This window comes from Salvelinus namaycush, unplaced genomic scaffold (assembly GCF_016432855.1).
Source record: "Salvelinus namaycush isolate Seneca unplaced genomic scaffold, SaNama_1.0 Scaffold77, whole genome shotgun sequence".
NCBI lineage: Eukaryota > Metazoa > Chordata > Actinopteri > Salmoniformes > Salmonidae > Salvelinus > Salvelinus namaycush.
Window position 1 is genome coordinate 321844 of NW_024061497.1, and position 23261 is coordinate 345104.

The window sequence follows — 23261 nt, forward strand, 5'->3', positions numbered from 1 at the left end:
TGGGAGGTTTTTCTGTTTTGATATCAGAGAAGAAAGACTTAAAACGTTTTGTTTTATTTGGATAGAGACAAGGACCAACACATCAACACATTAAACAGTCTTCAGATGCACTATAGTGTTTCCAGCCTAAACTCATTTACAACACCTGTCCCTAGATGGTTGTTATGGAAACAAAGGGAATGAAATATATCATCAACTGATAATCACATCACACTTTATTAGTCACATGAACACAACAGGTGTAGAACATACAGTGAAATGCTGAATACAACAGGTGTAGAACTTACAGTGAAATGCTGAACACAACAGGTGTAGAACATACAGTGAAATCCTGAACACAACAGGTGTGAAACTTAGTGAAATGCTGAACACAACAGGTGTAGAACTTAGTGAAATGCTGAACACAACAGGTGTAGTAGACCTCACAGTGAAATGCTGAATACAACAGGTGTAGTAGACCTCACAGTGAAATGCTGAATACAACAGGTGTAGAACCATACAGTGAAATGCTGAATACAACAGGTGTAGGACTTACAGTGAAATGCTGAATACAACAGGTGTAGAACTTACAAGCACTTAACCAACAATGCAGTTTTAAGAAAACACCCCAATAAAAGTAAGAGATAAGAAAACAAATGATTAAAGAGCAGCAGTAAATAACAATAGAGAGGCAAAATACAGGGGTTACCGGTACAGAGTAAATGTGTGCTTAGTTGAGGTAATTGAGATAATAAGTACATGAGTTAGAGTTATTAAAGTTACAATCACTGCATTATCACTACATTACCGTTACATTATCGGGACATTATCATTTTATTATTATCACATTATCGTTGTATTGACGGTACATTATCACAACGTTACCGGCACATTATCATCTCATTATCATTGCCGTTGCGTTATCGGTACATTATCGGTGCATTATCATAACATTATCATTGCATCGGTGTTACATTATCGGTACATTATCGTTACATTAATACAATTATATGCACAAAACAAATGTCATAGGCTACAGTTAGATCAAATGGAATACATATTTACCTCTAATATTTACAACAAATGGAGGTACAAGGATCTTAAAGAGATGCTCCGGTACTTTAGCGAATAAGAACATGTTTTTTTATTTTTAATCTCACACTTTGGGCTGGATGTTTCAATATGTAGCTAATTCATACATAATCACTGTCTTACATCAAAAAGACACAAAAATCCCAAGTTGGAAAGCAACTTTTGTTGAAGCTGTGCCGCGCAATTTTCCCTCCATTTCCCTCCACATGGGCAATTAGAGTTCTATCTAATGAGCTTCAGCCCCTCGTATTTGAGTGACAGCTAGCAAGAAGCCAGCCCAGGGTTATCCAATGAGGTTGCAGGGCGGGCCACAGCAGAGAGAGAGAGCAATGACGTGGTGCACATATGTGATGTACAACATTTTCGGGGACCACTTTTGTCTTGTGAGTGTTACTATCAGCACTACTGGCTATAAAGTACACAAAAAGTAGCAGAGAATCTCTTTAATGAGTCTGTTGACTATAGTTTATAAATGATCGGACTGTTCCAGCTGGAACAACCAGTTTGTTGTGTGTCTTTTGTATTAAAATGTTCCATCAGTTTATGTTCCACATTATAGTGTTATTATACAACATTATCTTGTCTGTCAGGAAGGGTCTTCTGTCCTGAATTCAGCCTTCTCTTCCTGGACTAAGACCTGATGTTGTTTCACCAGATGTCAAACCTCTTGTCTGTCAAGAAGGGTCTTCTGTCCTGGATTCTGTTGTTGAAGAGTCTATAGAACATGATTATTATTAATCATTATTACATCATTAGACAACACATCTCCATCCTCCAACAGTTGCCCCCAGCAACAGACACACCCATATGATCTCACACACACATGCTCTGCTCACCGTCACACACACCCTTACCGTACGGTGTGTATTGAAGTGTTAGTAGAGACCAGTTGGAGTATTCTGTCAGTCAGAGCATCGGTGATGTCATTGTGGCTCAGGCTACAACAGAGAGAGAGAGAGAGAGACATTTGTAATCTAGTCTCACACACACACACACACACACACACACACACACACACACACACACACACACACACACACACACACACACACACACACACACACACACACACACACACACACACACACACACACACACACACACACACACACACACATACACACACAGGGAAAGCCACTCACTCCAGGACTTGTACTTTATGCAGGTGTGTGATCAGGGGCTGTAGGTGGTGGTCTGTGAGTTGACAGTGGCTGAGGTCCAGTTCTGACAGACCCTCTGAGTGTTCCAGAACCAGGGCCAGAGATCCACAGGCCTTCTGGTCCAGCCTGGTCTCACTGAGGTCCAGCTCCCCATCCAGGGCTCTCCACAGGGACTCTGTGTGCCTCAGCAGCCCCTCTTCAATCCCCTCACACACAAGGTCCAGCAGCTGAAGTAGCAGAGCTTTGCTGGGGCTGAGAGGACAAGAAGCAGAGACAACATCATGACACAGAGTAGGTTTAACTCCTACTGATAAACTAGTTGGTCAAATGTTTGTCTTTGTATGTCTAACCTCAGCTTGACGATATGCAGGATGGGAAGCAGCTCCCTCAGTGCTCTGTCCTCCACCTCACAGTCTCTTAGGATGAGCTGGACCTGGTTCTGGACCAGCTGGGTGCTGTGTTGGTTCTGCTTCAGAACAGAGTTGATGGCCCTGCAGTGGTCAGTGGTCAGACACAGAGCCTTCTCCTGGTCCTGAGCTGACAGGTCCACAGAGGAGGAGCAGGAGAAGTCCAGCCTGTAGTGCAGAGACCTGAGCAGCCATACTGCTATTGGTGGTGATGGTGCCCCCTCCTGGACCTGAGAGGCAGCACAGCACTGGAGGAAACTCAACAGTAACTTCCTGTCAACACTACAGAGAGAGAGATAGAGGGAGACAGAGAGACAGAGCGACAGAGAGCGAGAGACAGAGAGTGAGCGACAGAGACAGAGACAGAGAGAGAGAGACAGAGAGAGAGGGAGACAGAGAGAGAGACAGAGAGACAGAGAGAGAAAGATAGAGAGAGACAGAGAGAGAGAGAGAGAGACAGAGAGACAGAGAGAGAGCGACAGAGAGCGAGAGACAGAGAGCGAGAGACAGAGAGTGAGCGACAGAGACAGAGAGAGAGAGAGACAGAGAGAGAGAGAGACAGAGAGACAGCGAGACAGAGAGAGAGAGACAGAGAGACAGACAGAGAGTGAGCGACAGAGACAGAGAGAGAGAGAGACCGAGAGAGAGAGAGACAGAGAGAGAGAGAGACAGAGGGAGACAGAGAGACAGAGAGAGAGACAGAGAGAGAGACAGAGAGAGACTTATTTACACACCATCACACATTAAAACACTGATTAACACACTACAACTCTGTTTATCAGGTCAACTCCCAGGCGTTCCCCTTCAATTCCACCCCTAGCTGAGGTTAAGGTTAGTACATTACACCAAGGTTAGGGTTAGAGGTTAAATCAGTCAGGAAGTGGAAAGCCTCATAGTTATATCCATTCTAGCAGGGTCAAAGAGTGCCAACTAAACCTGAGTTGGGAGACTCTGTCCAGAAGAGGCAGGATGCTCTCTATCTCCCCCGGTGGTATGGAGGTCCACAGCAGGTTGACTTTGACTTGGTGGCTGTGCTGCAGGGTAAAACACAGAGCAGTACAGTCCACTCTGTCCAGCTCTCTGCTGTTCAGGTTGATCCAATGGTCTGAAGACCTCAACAAACTGGACACACAGTCACTGGCTCTGTCATAGATCTGTCTGATGGTGGACTTTACAAAGCTGGAACTGGACCTGAGCAAACATGGAGAATGGATTGTTGTGGTTATGTCAAGGTTTTATAAAGATATGAATAATTAAAGTCTATAAATTTTGAATAAATATCTCCCACCTCTTGAATAAAACCTAATGATAATACAGAGGAAAACTCAGAACAACATGTCACTGGATAGAAAGTTATTTTCTTCTTTCTAGAAAGTCTGATCAGAGAAAGAACTTCATCCGGCGCCGAAACGAGATGGCCGCCTCGCTTCGCGTTCCTTGGAAAATATGCAGTATTTTGTTTTTTTATGTGTTATTTCTTACATCGGTACCCCAGGTAATCTTAGGTTTCATTACATACAGTCGGGAGGAACTACTGAATATACGATTAACGTCAACTCATCATCGTTCCTACCAGGAATATGACTTTCCCGAAACGGATCCAGTGTTTTGCCTTCCACCCAATACAATGGATCTGATCCCAGCCGGCGACCCTGTGCGACGCCGTAAAAGGGGCAAACGAGGCGGTCTCCTGGCCAGGCTTCGGAGACGGGCACATCGCGCTCCACTCCCTAGCATACTACTCGCCAATGTCCAGTCTCTTGACAATAAGGTTGATGAAATCCGAGCACGGGTAGCATTCCAGAGAGACATCAGGGATTGCAACGTGCTCTGTTTCACGGAAACATGGCTAACTCAAGAGACGCTAACGGAGTCGGTGCAGCCAGCTGGTTTCTTCATGCATCGCGCCGACAGAAACAAACATCTTTCTGGTAAGAAGAGGGGCGGGGGGGTATGCCTTATGATTAACGAGACGTGGTGTGATCATCATAACAACACACAGGAACTCAAGTCATTCTGTTCACCTGATCTAGAACTCCTCACAATAAAATGTCGACCGCATTATCTACCAAGGGAATTCTCTTCAATCATAATCACAGCCGTATATATTCCCCCCCAAGCAGACACATCGATGGCCCTGAACGAACTTTATCTGACTCTTTGTAAACTGGAAACCACACACCCTGAGGCTGCATTCATCGTAGCTGGGGATTTTAACAAGGCTAATCTAAAAACAAAACTCCCTAAATTCTATCAGCATATCGATTGTGCTACCAGGGCTGGAAAAACCCTAGATCATTGTTATACTAATTTCCGCGACGCATATAAGGCCCTCCCCCGCCCCCCTTTCGGAAAAGCTGACCACGACTCCATTTTGTTGATTCCAGCCTACAAACAGAAACTAAAACAACAAGCTCCCGCGCTCAGGTCTGTTCAACGCTGGTCCGACCAATCTGATTCCACGCTTCAAGACTGCTTAGATCACGCGGATTGGAATATGTTCCGCATTGCGTCCAACAACAATATTGACGAATATGCTGATTCGGTGAGCGAGTTCATTAGGAAGTGCATTGACGATGTCGTACCCACAGCAACGATTAAAACATTCCCAAACCAGAAACCGTGGATTGACGGCAGCATTCGCGTGAAACTGAAAGCGCGAACCACTGCTTTTAACCAGGGCAAGGTGACCGGAAGCATGACCGAATACAAACAGTGTAGCTATTCTCTCCGCAAGGCAATCAAACAGGCTAAGTCCCAGTACAGAGACAAAATCGAGTCGCAATTCAACAGCTCAGACACAAGAGGTATGTGGCAGGGTCTACAGTCAATCACGGATTACAAAAAGAAAACCAGCCCCGTCGCGGACCAGGATGTCTTGCTCCCAGACAGGCTAAACAACTTTTTTGCCCGCTTTGAGGACAATACAGTGCCACTGACACGGCCCCCTACCAAAACCTGCGGGCTCTCCTTCACTGCAGCCGAGGTGAGTAAAACATTTAAACGTGTTAACCCTCGCAAGGCTGCAGGCCCAGACGGCATTCCCAGCCGCGTCCTCAGAGCAAGCGCAGACCAGCTGGCTGGTGTGTTTACGGACATATTCAATCAATCCTTATCCCAGTCTGCTGTTCCCACATGCTTCAAGAGGGCCACCATTGTTCCTGTTCCCAAGAAAGCTAAGGTAACTGAGCTAAACGACTACCGCCCCGTAGCACTCACTTCCGTCATCATGAAGTGCTTTGAGAGACTAGTCAAGGACCATATCACCTCCACCCTACCGGACACCCTAGACCCACTCCAATTTGCTTACCGACCCAATAGGTCCACAGACGACGCAATCGCAACCACACTGCACACTGCCCTAAACCATCTGGACAAGAGGAATACCCATGTGAGAATGCTGTTCATCGAGTACAGCTCAGCATTTAACACCATAGTACCCTCCAAACTCGTCATCAAGCTCGAGACCCTGGGTCTCGACCCCGCCCTGTGCAACTGGGTCCTGGACTTCCTGACGGGCCGCCCCCAGGTGGTGAGGGTAGGTAACAACATCTCCACCCCGCTGATCCTCAACACTGGGGCCCCACAAGGGTGCGTTCTGAGCCCTCTCCTGTACTCCCTGTTCACCCACGACTGCGTGGCCATGCACGCCTCCAACTCAATCATCAAGTTTGCGGATGACACTACAGTGGTAGGCTTGATTACCAACAACGACGAGACGGCCTACAGGGAGGAGGTGAGGGCCCTCGGAGTGTGGTGTCAGGAAAATAACCTCACACTCAACGTCAACAAAACAAAGGAGATGATTGTGGACTTCAGGAAACAGCAGAGGGAGCACCCCCCTATCCACATCGACGGGTCAGTAGTGGAGAAGGTGGAAAGTTTTAAGTTCCTCGGTGTACACATCACGGACAAACTGAATTGGTCCACCCACACAGACAGCGTCGTGAGCCTCAGGAGGCTGAAGAAATTCCGCTTGTCACCAAAAGCACTCACAAACTTCTACAGATGCACAATCGAGAGCATCCTGTCGGGCTGTATCACCGCCTGGTACGGCAACTGCTCCGCCCACAACCGTAAGGCTCTCCAGAGGGTAGTGAGGTCTGCAGAACGCATCACCGGGGGCAAACTACCTGCCCTCCAGGACACCTACACCACCCGATGTCACAGGAAGGCCATAAAGATCATCAAGGACAACAACCACCCAAGCCACTGCCTGTTCACCCCGCTATCATCCAGAAGGCGAGGTCAGTACAGGTGCATCAAAGCAGGGACCGAGAGACTGAAAAACAGCTTCTATCTCAAGGCCATCAGACTGTTAAACAGCCACCACTAACATTTAGCGGCCGCTGCCAACATACTGACTCAACTCCAGCCACTTCAAAAATGGGAATTGATGGAAATTATGTAAAAATGTACCACTAGCCACTTTAAACAATGCCACTTAATATAATGTTTACATACCCTACATTACCCATCTCATATGTATATACTGTACTCTATATCATCTACTGCATCTTGCCATCTTTATGTAATACATGTACCACTAGCCACTTTAAACTATGCCACTTTATGTTTACATACCCTACAGTACTCATCTCATATGTATATACCGTACTCTATACCATCTACTGCATCTTGCCTATGCCGTTCTGTACCACCACTCATTCATATATCTTTATGTACATATTCTTTATCCCTTTACACTTGTGTGTGTATAAGGTAGTAGTTGTGGAATTGTTAGGTTAGATTACTTGTTGGTTATTACTGCATTGTCGGAACTAGAAGCACAAGCATTTCGCTACACTCGCATTAACATCTGCTAACCATGTGTATGTGACTAATAAAATTTGATTTGATTTGATTTGATTTGAACCACCTCTTGAGAGTAATCCTTCCCAGAAAGGGGAGAAGATCTGAGATGTTCTTCTCTAGAAGCCTGTTCTTCCTGAGGTCCACAGTGATGTTGTGGGTTGAATGCTGCAGCAGAGAGAGAAGCACTTCCCAGTCCAGCCTGCAGGAGGTCAGGTCTCCACCAACCTTCTCCAGGAACCACTGAGTCAAGTCCTTGTCCTGAGCTTCATACACAACTACAGTCAGCTGCTGCAGAGTGTCTGAGTTCAGTCTAGGAGGTTGGAACATACAGGCAGTCAGAAATATGAAGAAAAACACATGAATGAAGTTACTATTTCTACTTTTAAAAAACATCAGCTCCAGACTGACCTGAGAGAGAGAGATCCCTGGTGACACAGCAGTGTGATGAGAGAGTGACCCTGGATGCATAAGTCAGTCAGGTCCAGACACTGAACCCTCCAGAGTCTCAGCAGGGACGCCACACTACTCAGAGCCCTGGATAACACTCTCTCTGGTGCCTGGCTGCTCTTTAGGACCAAGGAGAGTTCTGGGACAGTCAGTGGAGTAGCACCTCTCTCTGTCCTCATAACCAGTCTGGACAGTTTCACTGCCATACCCACATTCAGCCTTTAATGAAAAGACAAAACTCAAGTCACTTTTTGAATCTGTACCCCAGCACTTTGAAATTATTAAATGACTATGAGGTTAAAGTGAAACGTGAATAATGATGAGTGAGAAAGTTAGAGGCACCAATATCATGCATGCTAACCTCTCACCATTACAATAACATGGAGGGGTTAGCATTTTATATCATATCCCCAAGACATGCTAACCTCTCATCACTAACAGGGAGATGTTAGTCTCGTGTCTTTGTAATGCCGGATTAAGTGTTATGACATGCTATTCTATAAAATACTTTCTCCGTAATTAATATTACCTGATTGAACTAATCATGTAAATATAATTAACTAGAGGAGGGGCACCACGAAATAATATTTATAGAGCTGTTATCTTCCGAATAAACTCTTAAGGACCTAGTAATATTTTACATCCATAGCAGTCAATATTAATCGTCATCTCATTCAGTCTCATCTGAAAGTTGTAAATCCTTGGTTATCTGCAAGAATCCTGGCTAACAAGTTGAATCAGCAATACAAAATTGGGTTTAACTATTTATTTACTAAATACCTAACTAAATCACACAGAATTACATATACACAGAAGGAATCATACCTTGATTACAAATTACGTCATGAAGGAAAACGTCCATAGCGGCCAGAACAGATATGACAGCTTGTTACATAAAATAAAAGGGGCTGGGTTTGAGTGAAAGAGCGGGAAGACTCAGTAACAAAGGAAGGAGCTGTGCTATCGTAAATACAATATATTATGCATTCTAAATTACCGGCCATTTGGAAAAGGAAAATGCAATAAATATTTACTCTGAGCTGCGCTTCGGTAGGTTGGTGGTAGATGGAAGACCGTGTTGCCCAACTGGGTCCTTTGTCCTTTGAAGAATGTCTGTTGCTCACTGGATACGTTGTAGTAACGTCGTTGTGTAGTAGACGGTTTACTCTGACTGTCCTTCCTAACCTGCGTTTGTAGCAGCTGTTGCTAACTCAAAGGCTAGGAGGTATCACTTCTGTAGTGAATAAGATTTCAAAGTTCATACCAGTCGCAACCAAAGCTCATGCTGAGGTTGGTTTAGTTCTGTAGTTATTACCTGAACCATTCTGACATGTGATCGTCACCCTAATATCCTCGGAACAGAAGGTAAAATTTTCGTCAATGGCTTATATAGTGGAGGGAGAGGGGTGTGTCTGAAAAGTTTATTACCTATGTCTCTTCACAGGGGCGGGCCACTGGTTGAGCAGAGGCCTAACCTTATGAAAACCCAAATCTCTCATTTGGAAGCTAAAATTACATTTAATCTCTTCACAAATAATTTAATATTCAAACATTTGAATTAAACAACAATTCCATGTGAATCCGATACCTCTGATGTTTAGACTTTCCACAGTAGAGTTTATGTCATTCTATCATTGATGAGAATGTGCCAGAGGGCAACCGAACTGACATAATATACCTTAAGTACCACCGCATGTTCAATTGGTCGGATTACAAGAATATAGTTCAATCCCCCCCCTAACGTCTGATGTTCCAAGAATCTCTATGTTAACCAAAGGGGCTTTCTAATGTCACATCAGTAGAGTAGGGAGAGGAACGGGGGGGAAGGAGGTATTTATGACTGTCATAAACATACCCCCAGGCCAACGTCATGACATTAGCATTTAATATCCCAAGACATGCTAACCAATCACCTTAGCATTTGCATTTCTTTGGAGGTTATGATACTTATGTCTCTGTAGTTTTCTCACTCATCATTCTTCAGGATTATCTGTAACCATGGTAGCGTCCACATTAATGTAGAAGTGTTCAGAAACATAATCTATTCTTATTTACAATAGAAGTGACTCCAAAATGACAATACATTATTTACCATTCATTTCTATTGGGCACAAAATAATCTGAAGCACAACCAAAACAAACAGCAAATGTATCCAACAAGTTTGTAGAATCACAAGCTTGATGTAGTCATTGTGTTCTAGGAAGATGGGACCAAATACTCAACGTTTGATTACTTTAATACACATATCCAAATACTTTTAGTTCACTAAAATGGGTGGACTATGTACTAAACAGTTCACCTGACAGTCACACCCTGATCTGTTTCGCCTCCGAGGCATCCCAGGAAAGTTCCAGACGGCTCCGTTACCGAGTTCCCCCGAGTGTCTCCAAAATCTGCCGATTCATCTCTTCTTCCCGAGCCGATGCAACTAGGCAGGGCTGTCTCTAGCCGAACGGCGAAACATACATACGAAGAGTCAGAGACTCTCACAACCCTTTTCATGCTGTGGGGGAACCAGTCGAAATCTCTCCAGGTACTCATCGACTCTGGGGCTGTTGAGAGTTTCATGGACGCTAAACTGGTGTCTGAACTGAACATCCCCACTCAGCCCCTCTCCATTCCCATGGACGTTGGAGCGCTGGATGGGCGCTCTATAGGCCGGGTCACTCATAATACTACTCTCATAAACCTACGGGTGTCAGGGAACCACAGCGAGACGATCCAATTCCTGCTAATTAAGTCTCCTCAGGGTCCCGTGGTATTGGGAATATTTTGGCTCCATCGACACAATCCCCTCATTGACTGGTCTGCTGGTGCCATCATGAGCTGGAGCCCATTCTGCCACGCAAATTGCCTGAAGTCAGTGCTCCCTGCACCGGGATGTCTTCCTGGGGCCACGAAAGTTGCCCCGGACCTCTCCGCATTTCCCGTGGAGTACCAGCACTTCCGGGGGGTGTTCATTATGACCAGGCCACTTTGCTTCTGCGGCACCGACCCCATGACTGTGGGATTGACCTTCTCCTAGGCACCACTCCGACCCGGGGATGACTGTACTCACTGTAGGGTCGAGAGACCAAGGCTATGGAGACCTATATTGAGGACTCCCTAGCTGCCGGGTTCATCCGTCCTTCTGCCTCCCCACCGGCGCAGGGTTCTTCTTTGTGGAAGGACAAAACCCTGCTCCCGTGCATCGACTACCAGGGTCTCAACGACATCATGGCGAAAAACCGCTACCCGTTACCACTCATCTACTCGGCCTTCGAGCCGCTCCAGGGGGCCATCGTGTTCTCCAAGATGGATCTACGGAAGGGCTACCACCTGGTGCAGATACGGGAAGAGTACGAGTGGAAGACTGCCTTCAACACGGCCAGTGGTGTGATTCCAGGCTGTGTTCCAGGCCCTGGTTAATGATGTTCTCCGTGAAATGTTGAACTGGTTCGTCTTTGTCCACCTCAACAACATCCTCGTCTTCTGGTGGCTTGGCCCCAGCCTACGTCCGTAGCTGCAACATTTTCTGGGATTCACCAACTTCTATCGCCGCTTATTCCGGTTTTAGGGCACCCTGACTTCCCCCCTGTCTGCATCCAAGGTTCCGTTCACATGGTTCCCAGCTGCGGACCGGGCGTTCAGGGACCTCAAACACCATTTCACCACAGCTCCCATCTTGGTTCATCCTGACCCGTCCCGCCAGTTTGTGGTGGTGGCCGATGCTTCGGATGTCGGAGTGGGGGTGGTCCTTTTCCCAGCATTTGGCCCTGGACCTCAAGTTACATTCCTGCACCTTCTTCTCCCATCACCTCAATGCCACGGAGATGAATTACGATGTGGGGAATCGTGAGCTTCTCTCAGTGAAGATGGTATTGGAGGAGGCACTGGCTGGAGGGGGTGGAACATTCGTTCATTGTGTGGACAGACCCCGCGGCTACTCCCCCGGAAGTTGAAACCATCCTTCCCACGTCTTGCATGGCGACGGCATTCAGTTGGGAATAGGGAAGCAGGTCCGGGAGGCGCAGCATTCCCAGCCGAACACCGGAGGGCCCCAGATAATCGGATGTTTGTTCTGACGCTGTCTGCTCCTCGGTCCTGGAGTGGGCCCACTCCTCCAGGCTTGCCTGCCACCCGGGCTCCCACCGGACACTGGCCTTTGTGCGACAATGCTTTTGGTGGCCTACAATGGTTCCTGACGTCTCCGCGTTCGTCGCCACCTGCACGATTTGTGCGCAGAACAAGCTCATCGGCAAGCTCCAGCTGGTCTCCTCCAACCTATGCTTGTCCCTCACTGTCCCTGGTCTCACATATCCCTGGACTTTCTCACGGGTCTTTCCCTGGAAACCCCACCATCCTGATTTTCCAAAGCCGCCCACTTCATTCCTCTCCGCCAAAGAGATGGCCCAGCTCATGATACAGCACGTCTTCAGACGGAGGGTATGGCTGTTCACCCGAGATCTGCTCCTCCGGGTGAAGTCCCCCTGGTTTCCCCCTGGTTTATCGGTCCTTTCCCCATCTCCAAGATCATTATCCACTATGCTGTTCGTCTTCTTTTGCCCGTACCCTCCGTATACATCCCACTTTTCATGTTTCTAGGATCAAACCCATGTCTCACAGCCCTTTGTCTCCTGCTTCCAACGCCGGAAAACCAGGTAGTGCCTATAGAGGGGGGGGGGGGGGGGTACTGTCACACCCTGATCTGTTTCACATGTCTTTATGATTGTCTCCATGCCCTTCCAAGTGTCGCCCATCTTCCCCATTATCCCCAGTGTATTTATACCTATGTTCTCTGTTCGTCTGTTGCCAGTTAGTTTTGTTTGTCAATTCTACCAGCGGTTTGCCCCTTTTCTCCTGTCTTTTCTAAAGTTCCTATTTTCTAGATTTCTCGGTTTGACCTGCCTGCCCTGAACTGCCATTCGGTACCTTGTCACACCATCCTGGATTATTGACCTCTGCCTGCGCCGACCCTGAGACTGCCTGCCGTTCTGTACATTTCGGACTCTGAAATGGATTACTGACCTCTGCCTGGCCTTGACCTGCCTTCTTGCTTTTGAAATAAACTTCTGTTACTTCGACACTGTCTGCATCTTGGTCTTCTCCTGAAACGTGATTCCATAATATACATGACATTTGGTTCTCTAGAGTAGCTATTCTGAGTATAAACTTTCAGGTTTCATGTTAGAAGATTTCTGAAAGATAAAATTCACAAGATATCTAAAAGACAAATGTTTAGCATCACAAAATGTTCACAAATTCTTTGTGACATTTGGTAATGCAACATTTGTTATGTCAGGAAATCGGCAGATAAATGTTACCAGATTAAACCAACACTAAGCTTTATGTCAAATGTTTCTAAAAGACAGTAATCACTTGCGTCATATTATCACTAACCACCACACATATTCAGACTCACCTCAGCTGTGAGATGTAGGACAGACACTGAAAGAAACTCCTCACTTCACTCTCTTCATCTGACCAGCCCTTCAGCTCTACTGGTTTCTTCTCTGGTTGGAGTTTCAGCACTTCTAGGAGGAGGGAGGCCTTTCTCTCTGAGAGGTCTATGGACCAGACTGCAGGACTGGCTGACTGGTAAACTGGCTGTAATGCTGGAAGGACACTCCTGCCTGTATGAGTCTCATAGTCCTTCACATGTGAGTACATATCCAGCAGGAAATCACATTTCTGATTGTGATATACTTGAGACAGTGACAGCACTTTCTCTACAGTTGTTTGTATGGTTCCTCTCTCATGGAGAGCTGCTTGAAGACACAGATTCAGTAGGAATGTCTTCTCTCTCTTTCTCATCTCTACATTATCCATCAGTGGAAGAAATCTGAAAAAACAGTTTAAAACACAGATTATACACAGGTGAGTGATGAGGACTGATATGAGTAACAGGGTTGGGGAACTGAAAATGAATAGCACCATATGACTTCATCTTTTAAAACAATACAACTATGAATTGGAATTTTGTCAAATTTCAATTCCTACTCAATTAAAGTTTCTACAGCATCTTCATATGTGAATGAATTCAAAAGATAAAAACAGTGTAAAACATAAATACTATCTACACCAGTTCAATGACATATGGACTTGTTTGAAAAACTCACTCACCCCAGCTGTGAGATGTAGGGCAGACACTGAAGGAAACTCCTCACTTCACTCTCTTCATCTGACCAGTACTTCAGCTCTACAGATTTCTTCTCTGGTTGAAGTTTCAGCACTTCTAGGAGGAGGGAGGCCTTTCTCTCTGAGAGGTCTATGGACCAGACTGCAGGACTGGCTGACTGGTAAACTGGCTGTAATGTGGGAAGGACACTCCTGCCTGTTTGAGTCTCATAGTCCTTCACATGTGAGTACAAATCCAGCAGGAAATCACATTTCTGATTGTGATATACTTTAGACAGTGACAACACTTTCTCTACAGTTGTTTGTATGGTTCCTCTTTCATGGAGAGCTGCTTGAAGACACAGATTCAGTAGGAATGTCTTCTCTCTCTTTCTCATCTCTATATTATCCATCAGTTGAAGAAATCTGAACAAACAGTTTAAAACACAGATGATACACAGGTGAGTGATGAGGACTGATATGAGTAACAGGGTTGGGGAACTGAAAATGAATACCACCATATGACTCCATCTTTAAAAACAATACAACTATTAATAGGAATTTTGTCAAATTTCAATTCCTACTGATTTAAAGTTTCTACAGCATCTTCATATGTGCATGAATTCAAAAGATAAAAACAGTGTAAAACATAAATACTATCTACACCAGTTCAATGACATATGGACTTGTTTGAAAAACTCACTCACCCCAGCTGTGAGATGTAGGGCAGACACTGAAGGAAACTCCTCACTTCAATCTCTTCATCTGACCAGCCCTTCAGCTCTACTGGTTTCTTCTCTGGTTGGAGTTTCAGCACTTCTAGGAGGAGGGAGGCCTTTCTCTCTGAGAGGTCTATGGACCAGACTGCCGGACTGGCTGACTGGTAAACTGGCTGTAATGCTGGAAAGACACTCCTGCCTGTTTGAGTCTCATAGTCCTTCACATGCGAGTACAGATCCAGCAGGAAATCACATTTCTGATTGTGATATACTTGAGACAGTGACAACACTTTCTCTACAGTTGTTTGTATGGTTCCTCTCTCATGGAGAGCTGCTTGAAGACACAGATTCAGTAGGAATGTCTTCTCTCTCTTTCTCCTCTCTTTATTATCCATCAGTGGAAGAAATCTGCACAAACAGTTTAAAACACAGATGATACACAGGTGAGTGATGAGGACTGATATGAGTAACAGAGTTGGGGTACTGAAAACGAATAGCACCATATGACTCGATACCTTTGACACCATCGATCACCACATTCTTTTGGAGAGATTGGAAACCCAATTGGTCTACACGGACAAGTTCTGGCCTGGTTTAGATCTTATCTGTCGGAAAGATATCAGTTTGTCTCTGTGAATGGGTTGTCCTCTGACAAATCAACTGTACATTTCGGTGGTCCTCAAGTTCCGTTTTTCGACCACTATTGTTTTCACTATATATTTTACCTCTTGGGGATGTCATTCGAAAACATAATGTTAACTTTCACTGCTATGCGGATGACACACAGCTGTGCATTTCAATGAAACATGGTGAAGCCCCAAAATTGCCCTCGCTAGAAGCCTGTGTTTCAGACATAAGGAAGTGGATGGCTGCAAACTTTCTACTTTTAAACTCGGACAAAACAGAGATGCTTGTTCTAGGTCCCAAAAAACAAAGAGATCTTCTGTTGAATCTGACAATTAATATTGATGGTTGTAAAGTCGTCTCAAATAAAACTGTGAAGGACCTCGGCGTTACTCTGGACCCTGATCTCTCTTTTGACGAACATATCAAGACTTTTTCAAGGACAGCTTTTTTCCATCTACGTAACATTGCAAAAATCAGAAACTTTCAGTCCAAAAATGATGCAGAAAAATTCATCCATACTGTCATGACGTTAGCCTGGGGGTAGGTTTATGACAGTCATAATTACCTCTTTCCCCCCTCCCCCGTTCCTCTTCCCTACTGATGTGACATAAGAAAACCCCTTGGTTAACATAGAGATTCTGGGAACATCAGAAGTTGGGGGGAAATGAACTATATTCTGGTAAACCGACCAACTGAACATTTGCGGTGGTACTTAAGGTATATTATGTCAGTTCGGTTGCCCTCTGACACATTCTCACCAATGATAGAATGACATAAACTCTACTGTGGAAAGTCTAAACACCAGAGGTATCGGATTCACATGGAATTGTTGTTTAATTCAAATGTTTGAATATGAAATTATTTGTGAAGAGATGAAATGTAATTTTAGCTTCCAAATGAGAGATTTGGGTTTTCATAATTTTGGGCTTCTGCTCAACCAGGGGCCCGCCCCTGTGAAGAGACATGGGTTATAAACTTTTCAGCCACACCCCTCTCCCTCCACTATATGAAGCCATTGACAAAAATATAACTTCCTGTTCCGGGTACATTAGGATGACGATCCGATGTCAGAATGGTTCAGATAATAACTATAGAACTAAGCCAACATCAGCATGAACTTTGGTTGTGAATGGTATGAACTTTGAACTCGTATTCACTACAGAAGTGATACCTCCTAGCCGTTGAGTTAGCAACAGCTGCTACAAACGCAGGTTAGGAAGGACAGTCAGAGTATCCCGTCTACTACACAACGACGTTACTACGACAGTGACCACCAGAGACATTCTTCAAAGGACAGAGGACTCGGTTTGGCAACCCGGTCTTCCATCTACCACCAACCTACTGAAGCGCAGCTCAGAGTAAATATTTATTGCATTTTCCTTTTCCAAATGGGCGGTAATTTAGAATGCATAATATACTGTATTTACGATAGCACAGCTCCTTCTTTTGTTACTGAGTCTTCCCGCTCTTTCACTCAAACCCAGCCCCTTTTATTTTATGTAACAAGCTGTCATATCTGTTCTGGCCGCTATGGACGTTTTCCTTTATGACGTAATTTGTAATCAAGGTATGATTCATTCTGTGTATATGTAATTCTGTGTGAATTAGTTAGGTATTTAGTAAATAAATGAAATAAATTCCCGCTCTTTCACTAAAACCCCGCCCCTTCCCTTTGTGTAACAAGCTGTCATATCTGTTCCGCCCGCTAGGGACGTTTTCCTTTATGACGGCAAGTTGTAATCAAGTTATGATTTAATTGTGTATGTGTGATTCTGTGTGATTAGTTAGGTATTTAGTAAATAAATAGTTAAACCCAATTTTGTATTGCTGATTCAACTTGTTAGCCAGGATTCTTGCAGATAACCAAGGATTTACAACTTTCAGATGAGACTGAATAAGATGACGATTAATGTTGACTGCTATGGATGTAAAATATTACTAAATCTTTAAGAGTTTATTCGGAAGATAACAACTCTATAAAATATTCTTTCGTGGTGTCCCTCTCTAGTTAATTACATTTACATGATTAGTTCAATCAGGTAATATTAATTACGGAGAAATTATTTTATAGAATAGTATGTCATAGCAATTAATCTGGCATAGCCAAAGACACGACAATGCTTTTGTTACTTCTAGTATAGACTACTGCAATGCTCTACTTTCCGGCTACATAGATAAATCATTAAATAAACTTCAGTTAGTGCTAAATACGGCTGCTAGAATCCTGACTAGAACCAAAAAATTTGATCATATTACTCCAGTGCTAGCCTCCCTACACTGGCTTCCTGTTAAATTGAAAGACTAATCCATTCTAAATAATAGCGGGGCGATTTCGATGGAATGCGTTGTCAATGGTCCGCTGGAACAACGTATTGGGAATGGAGTCGTATTTAAAATACTGAATCATAGGAGAGACAGTTACCTAAATCTAATGAATTCTAAATAATAACGAAGTGACAATTATGATAGAGTTGTGCCTATCGAAATGTTATTATTCTTATGGATTGACTGACTAACGTTGTAAATTTATCGAAGTACATGGTACTTTTAAAATTTGGAGTAGAGAAAGTTGGAAAGCTTGCGATAGACTTAAAGCGGAGCTCGGTTTGAGTAGGGGGTAAATTGCAGGAGGCAGGTTGGGTTGTTGCTAACTAACGTTGTGATATCATTGAGTACTAACGTGAAACTGTGTCATAAAGTAGAATACACCATAACGGTACTCAAATGGATTTGACAGTTGTTCGGGTACAGCCGCTGATTTTATGTTAAAGGGACGTGCATCACAGTTGTGTGTGTCTAATGGCAGGGTACTCCTATCAAGCATTTTAGGGAGACTGTTTGAAGAGAGACTGAATGGGTTTTAGATATAACCATTAAGGAAATTTAAAACTAATAATTTGAGGGAGTACTATATATTTATTATAATTATTAGGTTTTGTTTGTAGTAAACGTTTGGGTTTGAGGGGATTTCCATGTTTCCCAGCGACAAGATATCTTAAAGGGATACACTCACATATGGAATATTAGAAGTTTTGTTTTCTGAGTTTTCACTAAATACGTGAATTTTTTAGTTATTTAGTTATTTTTTAATCTGATACCAGATTCGATTGACACTACCCATGTGAGAGACGTTGACTCGGTCTCAACTTTTAAGTCTTTACTAAAGACTCATCTCTTCAGTGGGTCATATGATTAAGTGTAGTCTGGCCCAGGAGTGTGAAGGTGAATGGAAAGGCTCTAGAGCAACGAACCGCCCTTGCTGTCTCTGCCTGGCCGGTTCCCCTCTCTCCACTGGGATTCTCTGCCTCTAACCCTATTACAGGGGCTGAGTCACTGGCTTACTGGTGCTCTTTCATGCCGTCCCTAGGAGGGGTGCGTCACTTGAGTGGGTTGAGTCACTGACGTGATCTTCCTGTCTGGGTCGGCGCCCCCCCTTGGGTTGTGCCGTGGCGGAGATCTTTGTGGGCTATACTCGGCCTTGTCTCAGGATAGTAAGTTGGTGGTTGAAGATACCCCTCTAGTGGTGTGGGGGCTGTGCTATGGCAAAGTGGGTGGGGTTATATGCTTCCTGTTTGGCCCTGTCCGTGGGTATCATCGGATGGGACCAAAGTGTCTCCTGACCCCTCCTGTCTCAGCCTCCAGTATTTATGCTGCAGTAGTTTATGTGTCGGGGGGCTAGGGTCTAGTTTGTTATATCTGGAGTACTTCTCCTGTCTTATCCGGTGTCCTGTGTGAATTTAAGTATGCTCTCTCTAATTCTCTCTTTATCTCTTTCTTTCTCTCTCTCGGAGGACCTGAGCCCTAGGACCATGCCTCAGGACTACCTGGCATGATGACTCCTTGCTGTCCCCAGTTCACTTAGCCGTGCTGCTGCTCCAGTTTCAACTGTTCTGCCTGCGGCTATGGAACCCTGACATGTTCACCGGACGTGCTACCTGTCCCAGACCTGCTGTTTTCAACTCTCTAGAAACAGCAGGAGCGGTAGAGATACTCTTAATGATCGGCTATGAAAAGCCAACTGACATTTACTCCTGAGGTGCTGACTTGCAGCACCCTCGACAACTACTGTGATTTTTATTATTTGACCATGCTGGTCATTTATGAACATTTGAACATCTTGGCCATGTTCTGTTATAATCTCCACCAGGCACAGCCAGAAGAGGACTGGCCACCCCTCATAGGCTGGTTCCTCTCTAGGTTCCTTCCTAGGTTTTGGCCTTTCTAGGGAGTTTTTCCTAGCCACCGTGCTTCTATACCTGCATTGCTTGCTGTTTGGGGGTTTAGGCTGGGTTTCTGTACAGCACTTTGAGATATCAGCTGATGTTAGAAGGGCTATATAAATACATTTGATTTGATTTGACTCCATCTTTAAAAACAATACAACTATGAATTGGAATTGTGTTCAATTTCAATTCCTACTGAATTACAGTTTCTACAGAATCTTCATATGTGCATGTATTAAAAAGACAAAGACAGCGTAAAACAAATACTATCTACACCAGTTAAATGACATATGGACTCTTGTTGGATAAACTCACTCACCTCAGCTGTGAGATGTAGGACAGACACTGAAGGAAACTCCTCACTTCACTCTCTTCATCTGACCAGCCCCACAGCTCTACTGGTTTCTTCTCTGGTTGGAGTTTCAGCACTTCTAGGAGGAGGGAGGCCTTTTTATCTGAGAGGTCTAAGGACCAGACTGCAGGACTGGCTGACTTGTAAACTAGCTGTAATGCTGGAAGGACACTCCTGCCTTGAGTCTCATAGTCCTTCACATGTGAGTACAGATCCAGCAGGAAACCACATTTCTGATAGTGATATACTTCAGACAATGACAACACTTTCTCTACAGTTGTTTGTATGGTTCCTCTCTCATGAAGAGCTATTTGAAGACACAGATTCAGTAGGAATGTCCTCTCTCTCCTTGTCCTCTCTTTAGGGCATCTTCTCTGATCCTGTGGTGGAGTAAAACTGCAAGAACAATTTAACAACAAATAGATGAATATGTGAGAGATATGATATGTATTTCTGAAGGTCACATTATGGTGGATAAAATACAATGACTATCTTTCTAAAATCATTATCCACTTAAATTGTTCCTTAAAATCCTGACCACAAAGTAAGATTGCATCTTTTTAAACAGTATGTGTATAAATCGTTTATTAAGTTATTGCAGGAAGCTACAAACTTCCTCTCTAAAGAGAAATACAGGGACAGACAACTACAACCTCTGAACTGTACTGATCCAACTCACCTCAGCTGTGAGATGTAGGGCAGACACTGAAGGAAACTCCTCACTTCACTCTCTTCATCTGACCAGCCCTTCAGCTCTACTGGTTTCTTCTCTGGTTGGAGTTTCAGCACTTCTAGGAGGAGGGAGGCCTTTCTCTCTGAGAGGTCTATGGACCAGACTGCAGGAGCTGGCTGGTAAAGTGGCTTCAATGATGGAAGGACACTCCTGGCTGTTTGATTCCTATTGTACTTCACATGAGAGTACAGATCCAGCAGGATGTCGTATCTCTCAGTTTGATACACAGAGAACAATGACAGCAGTGTGTTCACAGTTCTCTGGACTGTATATCTGTGATCTAGTGCTCCTTGTAGACACAAATTTAGTAGGACTGCTTTCTCTTCTGTCTCCAGTTTTTCAGGGGATCCTCTCTGATGTTGTAGAGGGGTAAACCTGTGACCCATAAAACAGTGTCTATGTTCAGATAGAAGCAGGGAGAATGTGACTGCTGCCTCTTTAATAGAATGATCACTGTTGTCATGTCTATCTTGTGTTGTTGTAATGTCTTGTTTAAAAAAAATACTAATATTCTAGAACGCAGACTTTACTGTTGTTAAAAAAAACTTTACTAATTATATAGTAAGTACTGTAGTATTCTATAGTAAAGTGTTATTATTTGTTCATATTGGCACTCACCTGAGCTTGTTGATATTTGGTAGACACTTTAAAATGGTTTTGCTGAGAGCTTCACTGAGAACAGTTCTCTGATCCCTGAGACTTTCACTGAGAACAGTTCTCTGATCCCCGAGAGCTTCACTGAGAACAGTTCTCTGATCCCTGAGACCTTCACTGAGAACAGTTCTCTGATCCCTGAGACCTTCACTGAGAACAGTTCTCTGATCCCTGAGAGCTTCACTGAGAACAGTTCTCTGATCCCTGAGACCTTCACTGAGAACAGTTCTCTGATCCCAGTGTAGACAGAGATGAACCTTCTCTAGACTCTGCTTCATCACTTCTGCTGCTCTCTCAAACACTCGTCTTTCACCCTGGACTGGAAGGTGCAATTCATTTCCACAGAGACCAAGTAAAGTGGTGAAGTCCATCTCTGCCTCACTTCTCAGCAAAGTTGTCCAGAGTTGACACAACATTGAGGGGTCAGATGAATCATCAGAGGATGGTCTTTAAACGAGAACAGGTTATAAATTATATTATACTGATTATTTCAAAGTAGCATGACACAGAAGTGTTTATAACTCAGTATCTGAAGGGAAGAGAATATAAGAGATATTTTTTTAAAGATGGGTTGCTTCATCCCAATATCTCTTTCTTTTACTTGTTAATTGGCAATAAACTGGTGAATTAGACAACACAAATATTACCCAAGATGTCTGACGTTCTTCAGAGAGCCCAGTATCAGCCTTACTCCTTGGTCTGACACAGTGCAGCCATTCAGGTCCAAGCCAACCTTTCTCTCTGCAGACTGACTGGTCACATAAGAGACTGCACAGCACTGGTGAGGATCAAGATGTTCTCCACTCAGGTCTAGATGATAGTCCAGTTTGTACAGGAGAAGCTGACAGACCTCAGTAGACTGATATTCATACAAGCACTGACACAAAAACAGAAGATCTTTATCAGACTCAGGAGCACCACCTTCTGCATGATCTTGGTTTGTTTGAGATGGAAGAAATGTGTTCACCATTTCCTTGAAGAACCAATCTGACGTCTTCTTGATCTGTTGAGCAGGAACAAGACTGTTTACCAATCTAATATTCCTCTCATTCAGAAGCCCACACAGGAAAGGAATCAAGTGTTTTGTGTGTTTCCATTCTTCAGTCTGGCACTTCTCTAGAACCTCTCTGATTTTGTCTGGATTCTGTAAGAGCCAAAGGGCACCAAAGAACTCCTGCATTGTGTAGTGGAGAAATGCAGAGTAAGTGTCTGACGCTGTGGGTGCAAACTTAACCATGAATGCCCCCAAGAACGCAAAATGGACACTGCTTTCTTCACAACTCAGTGTTGTCAAGTTCATGTTTTTCTCATTTGTTGCATCAAAAGCAATTTCTGCCAAAGACAATATTTTCTCTCTGTTTTTTATGAGACACTTGTCATGATCTTTCATTCGTTTGGCACTGTGTTTTTGGATGCAGTGACGGAGGATGTTGATGTACATCTTAGTTGTAGAACATGGCTGCTTAGAATCCGCTAGGGTAGAATAATAACTGCAAGCAACCACCATCAGTGCATAGATTGGGACATGGCAGAGACTGAACAACTCTAGGTTGTTTAACACACTGCTCAAGTAGTCAGGCTCAGCACTCAGCATCTGTGTTAAGTAAGCCCTGATGGATTCATCACTGAACCCTTTCACCTCCACTCTGAACCAGTCTGTGGGCCAGTCTGTCAGGAAGTCTTCAGATTGATCTGGTCTGCATGTGATCACAATCTTTGCATCCGGGAGGAGGTTCTCCACAAGGTCCTTTACTACCAACAGAGAGGAGAGGTCTGTGATTGCATCAAATATGATGACAACGTTTTCAGAGTTCTTCTTAATATCCTGTAACACTTCTTCTTTGCTTTCTTTTGGCTCACTGTACATGTTAAAGAGAAGGTCCTCCAGGCTCATGGGTTCTCTGTGTGAAATGTCTCTCATGTCAAAATAAAACATGTAATCTAGTTCCCTGTGAT

General features: G+C 44.2%; 1 protein-coding gene across 1 annotated transcript in view; it reads right to left on the minus strand.

Annotated features, from left to right (window-relative positions):
* Positions 1-638: 638 nt before the first annotated feature.
* The window catches only part of LOC120042763, a 50240-nt gene continuing 27617 nt past the window's right edge, over positions 639-23261 (minus strand). The window contains exons 4-9 of the mRNA XM_038987565.1: positions 7518-7763; positions 3575-3829; positions 2582-2920; positions 2214-2483; positions 1926-2009; positions 639-1786 (exon numbers count right to left, since the gene is read on the minus strand). Of these exons, the coding sequence (XP_038843493.1) occupies positions 1720-1786; positions 1926-2009; positions 2214-2483; positions 2582-2920; positions 3575-3829; positions 7518-7763 (1261 nt within the window). The 3' untranslated portion in view covers positions 639-1719. The remainder of the gene's footprint in view (positions 1787-1925; positions 2010-2213; positions 2484-2581; positions 2921-3574; positions 3830-7517; positions 7764-23261) is intronic.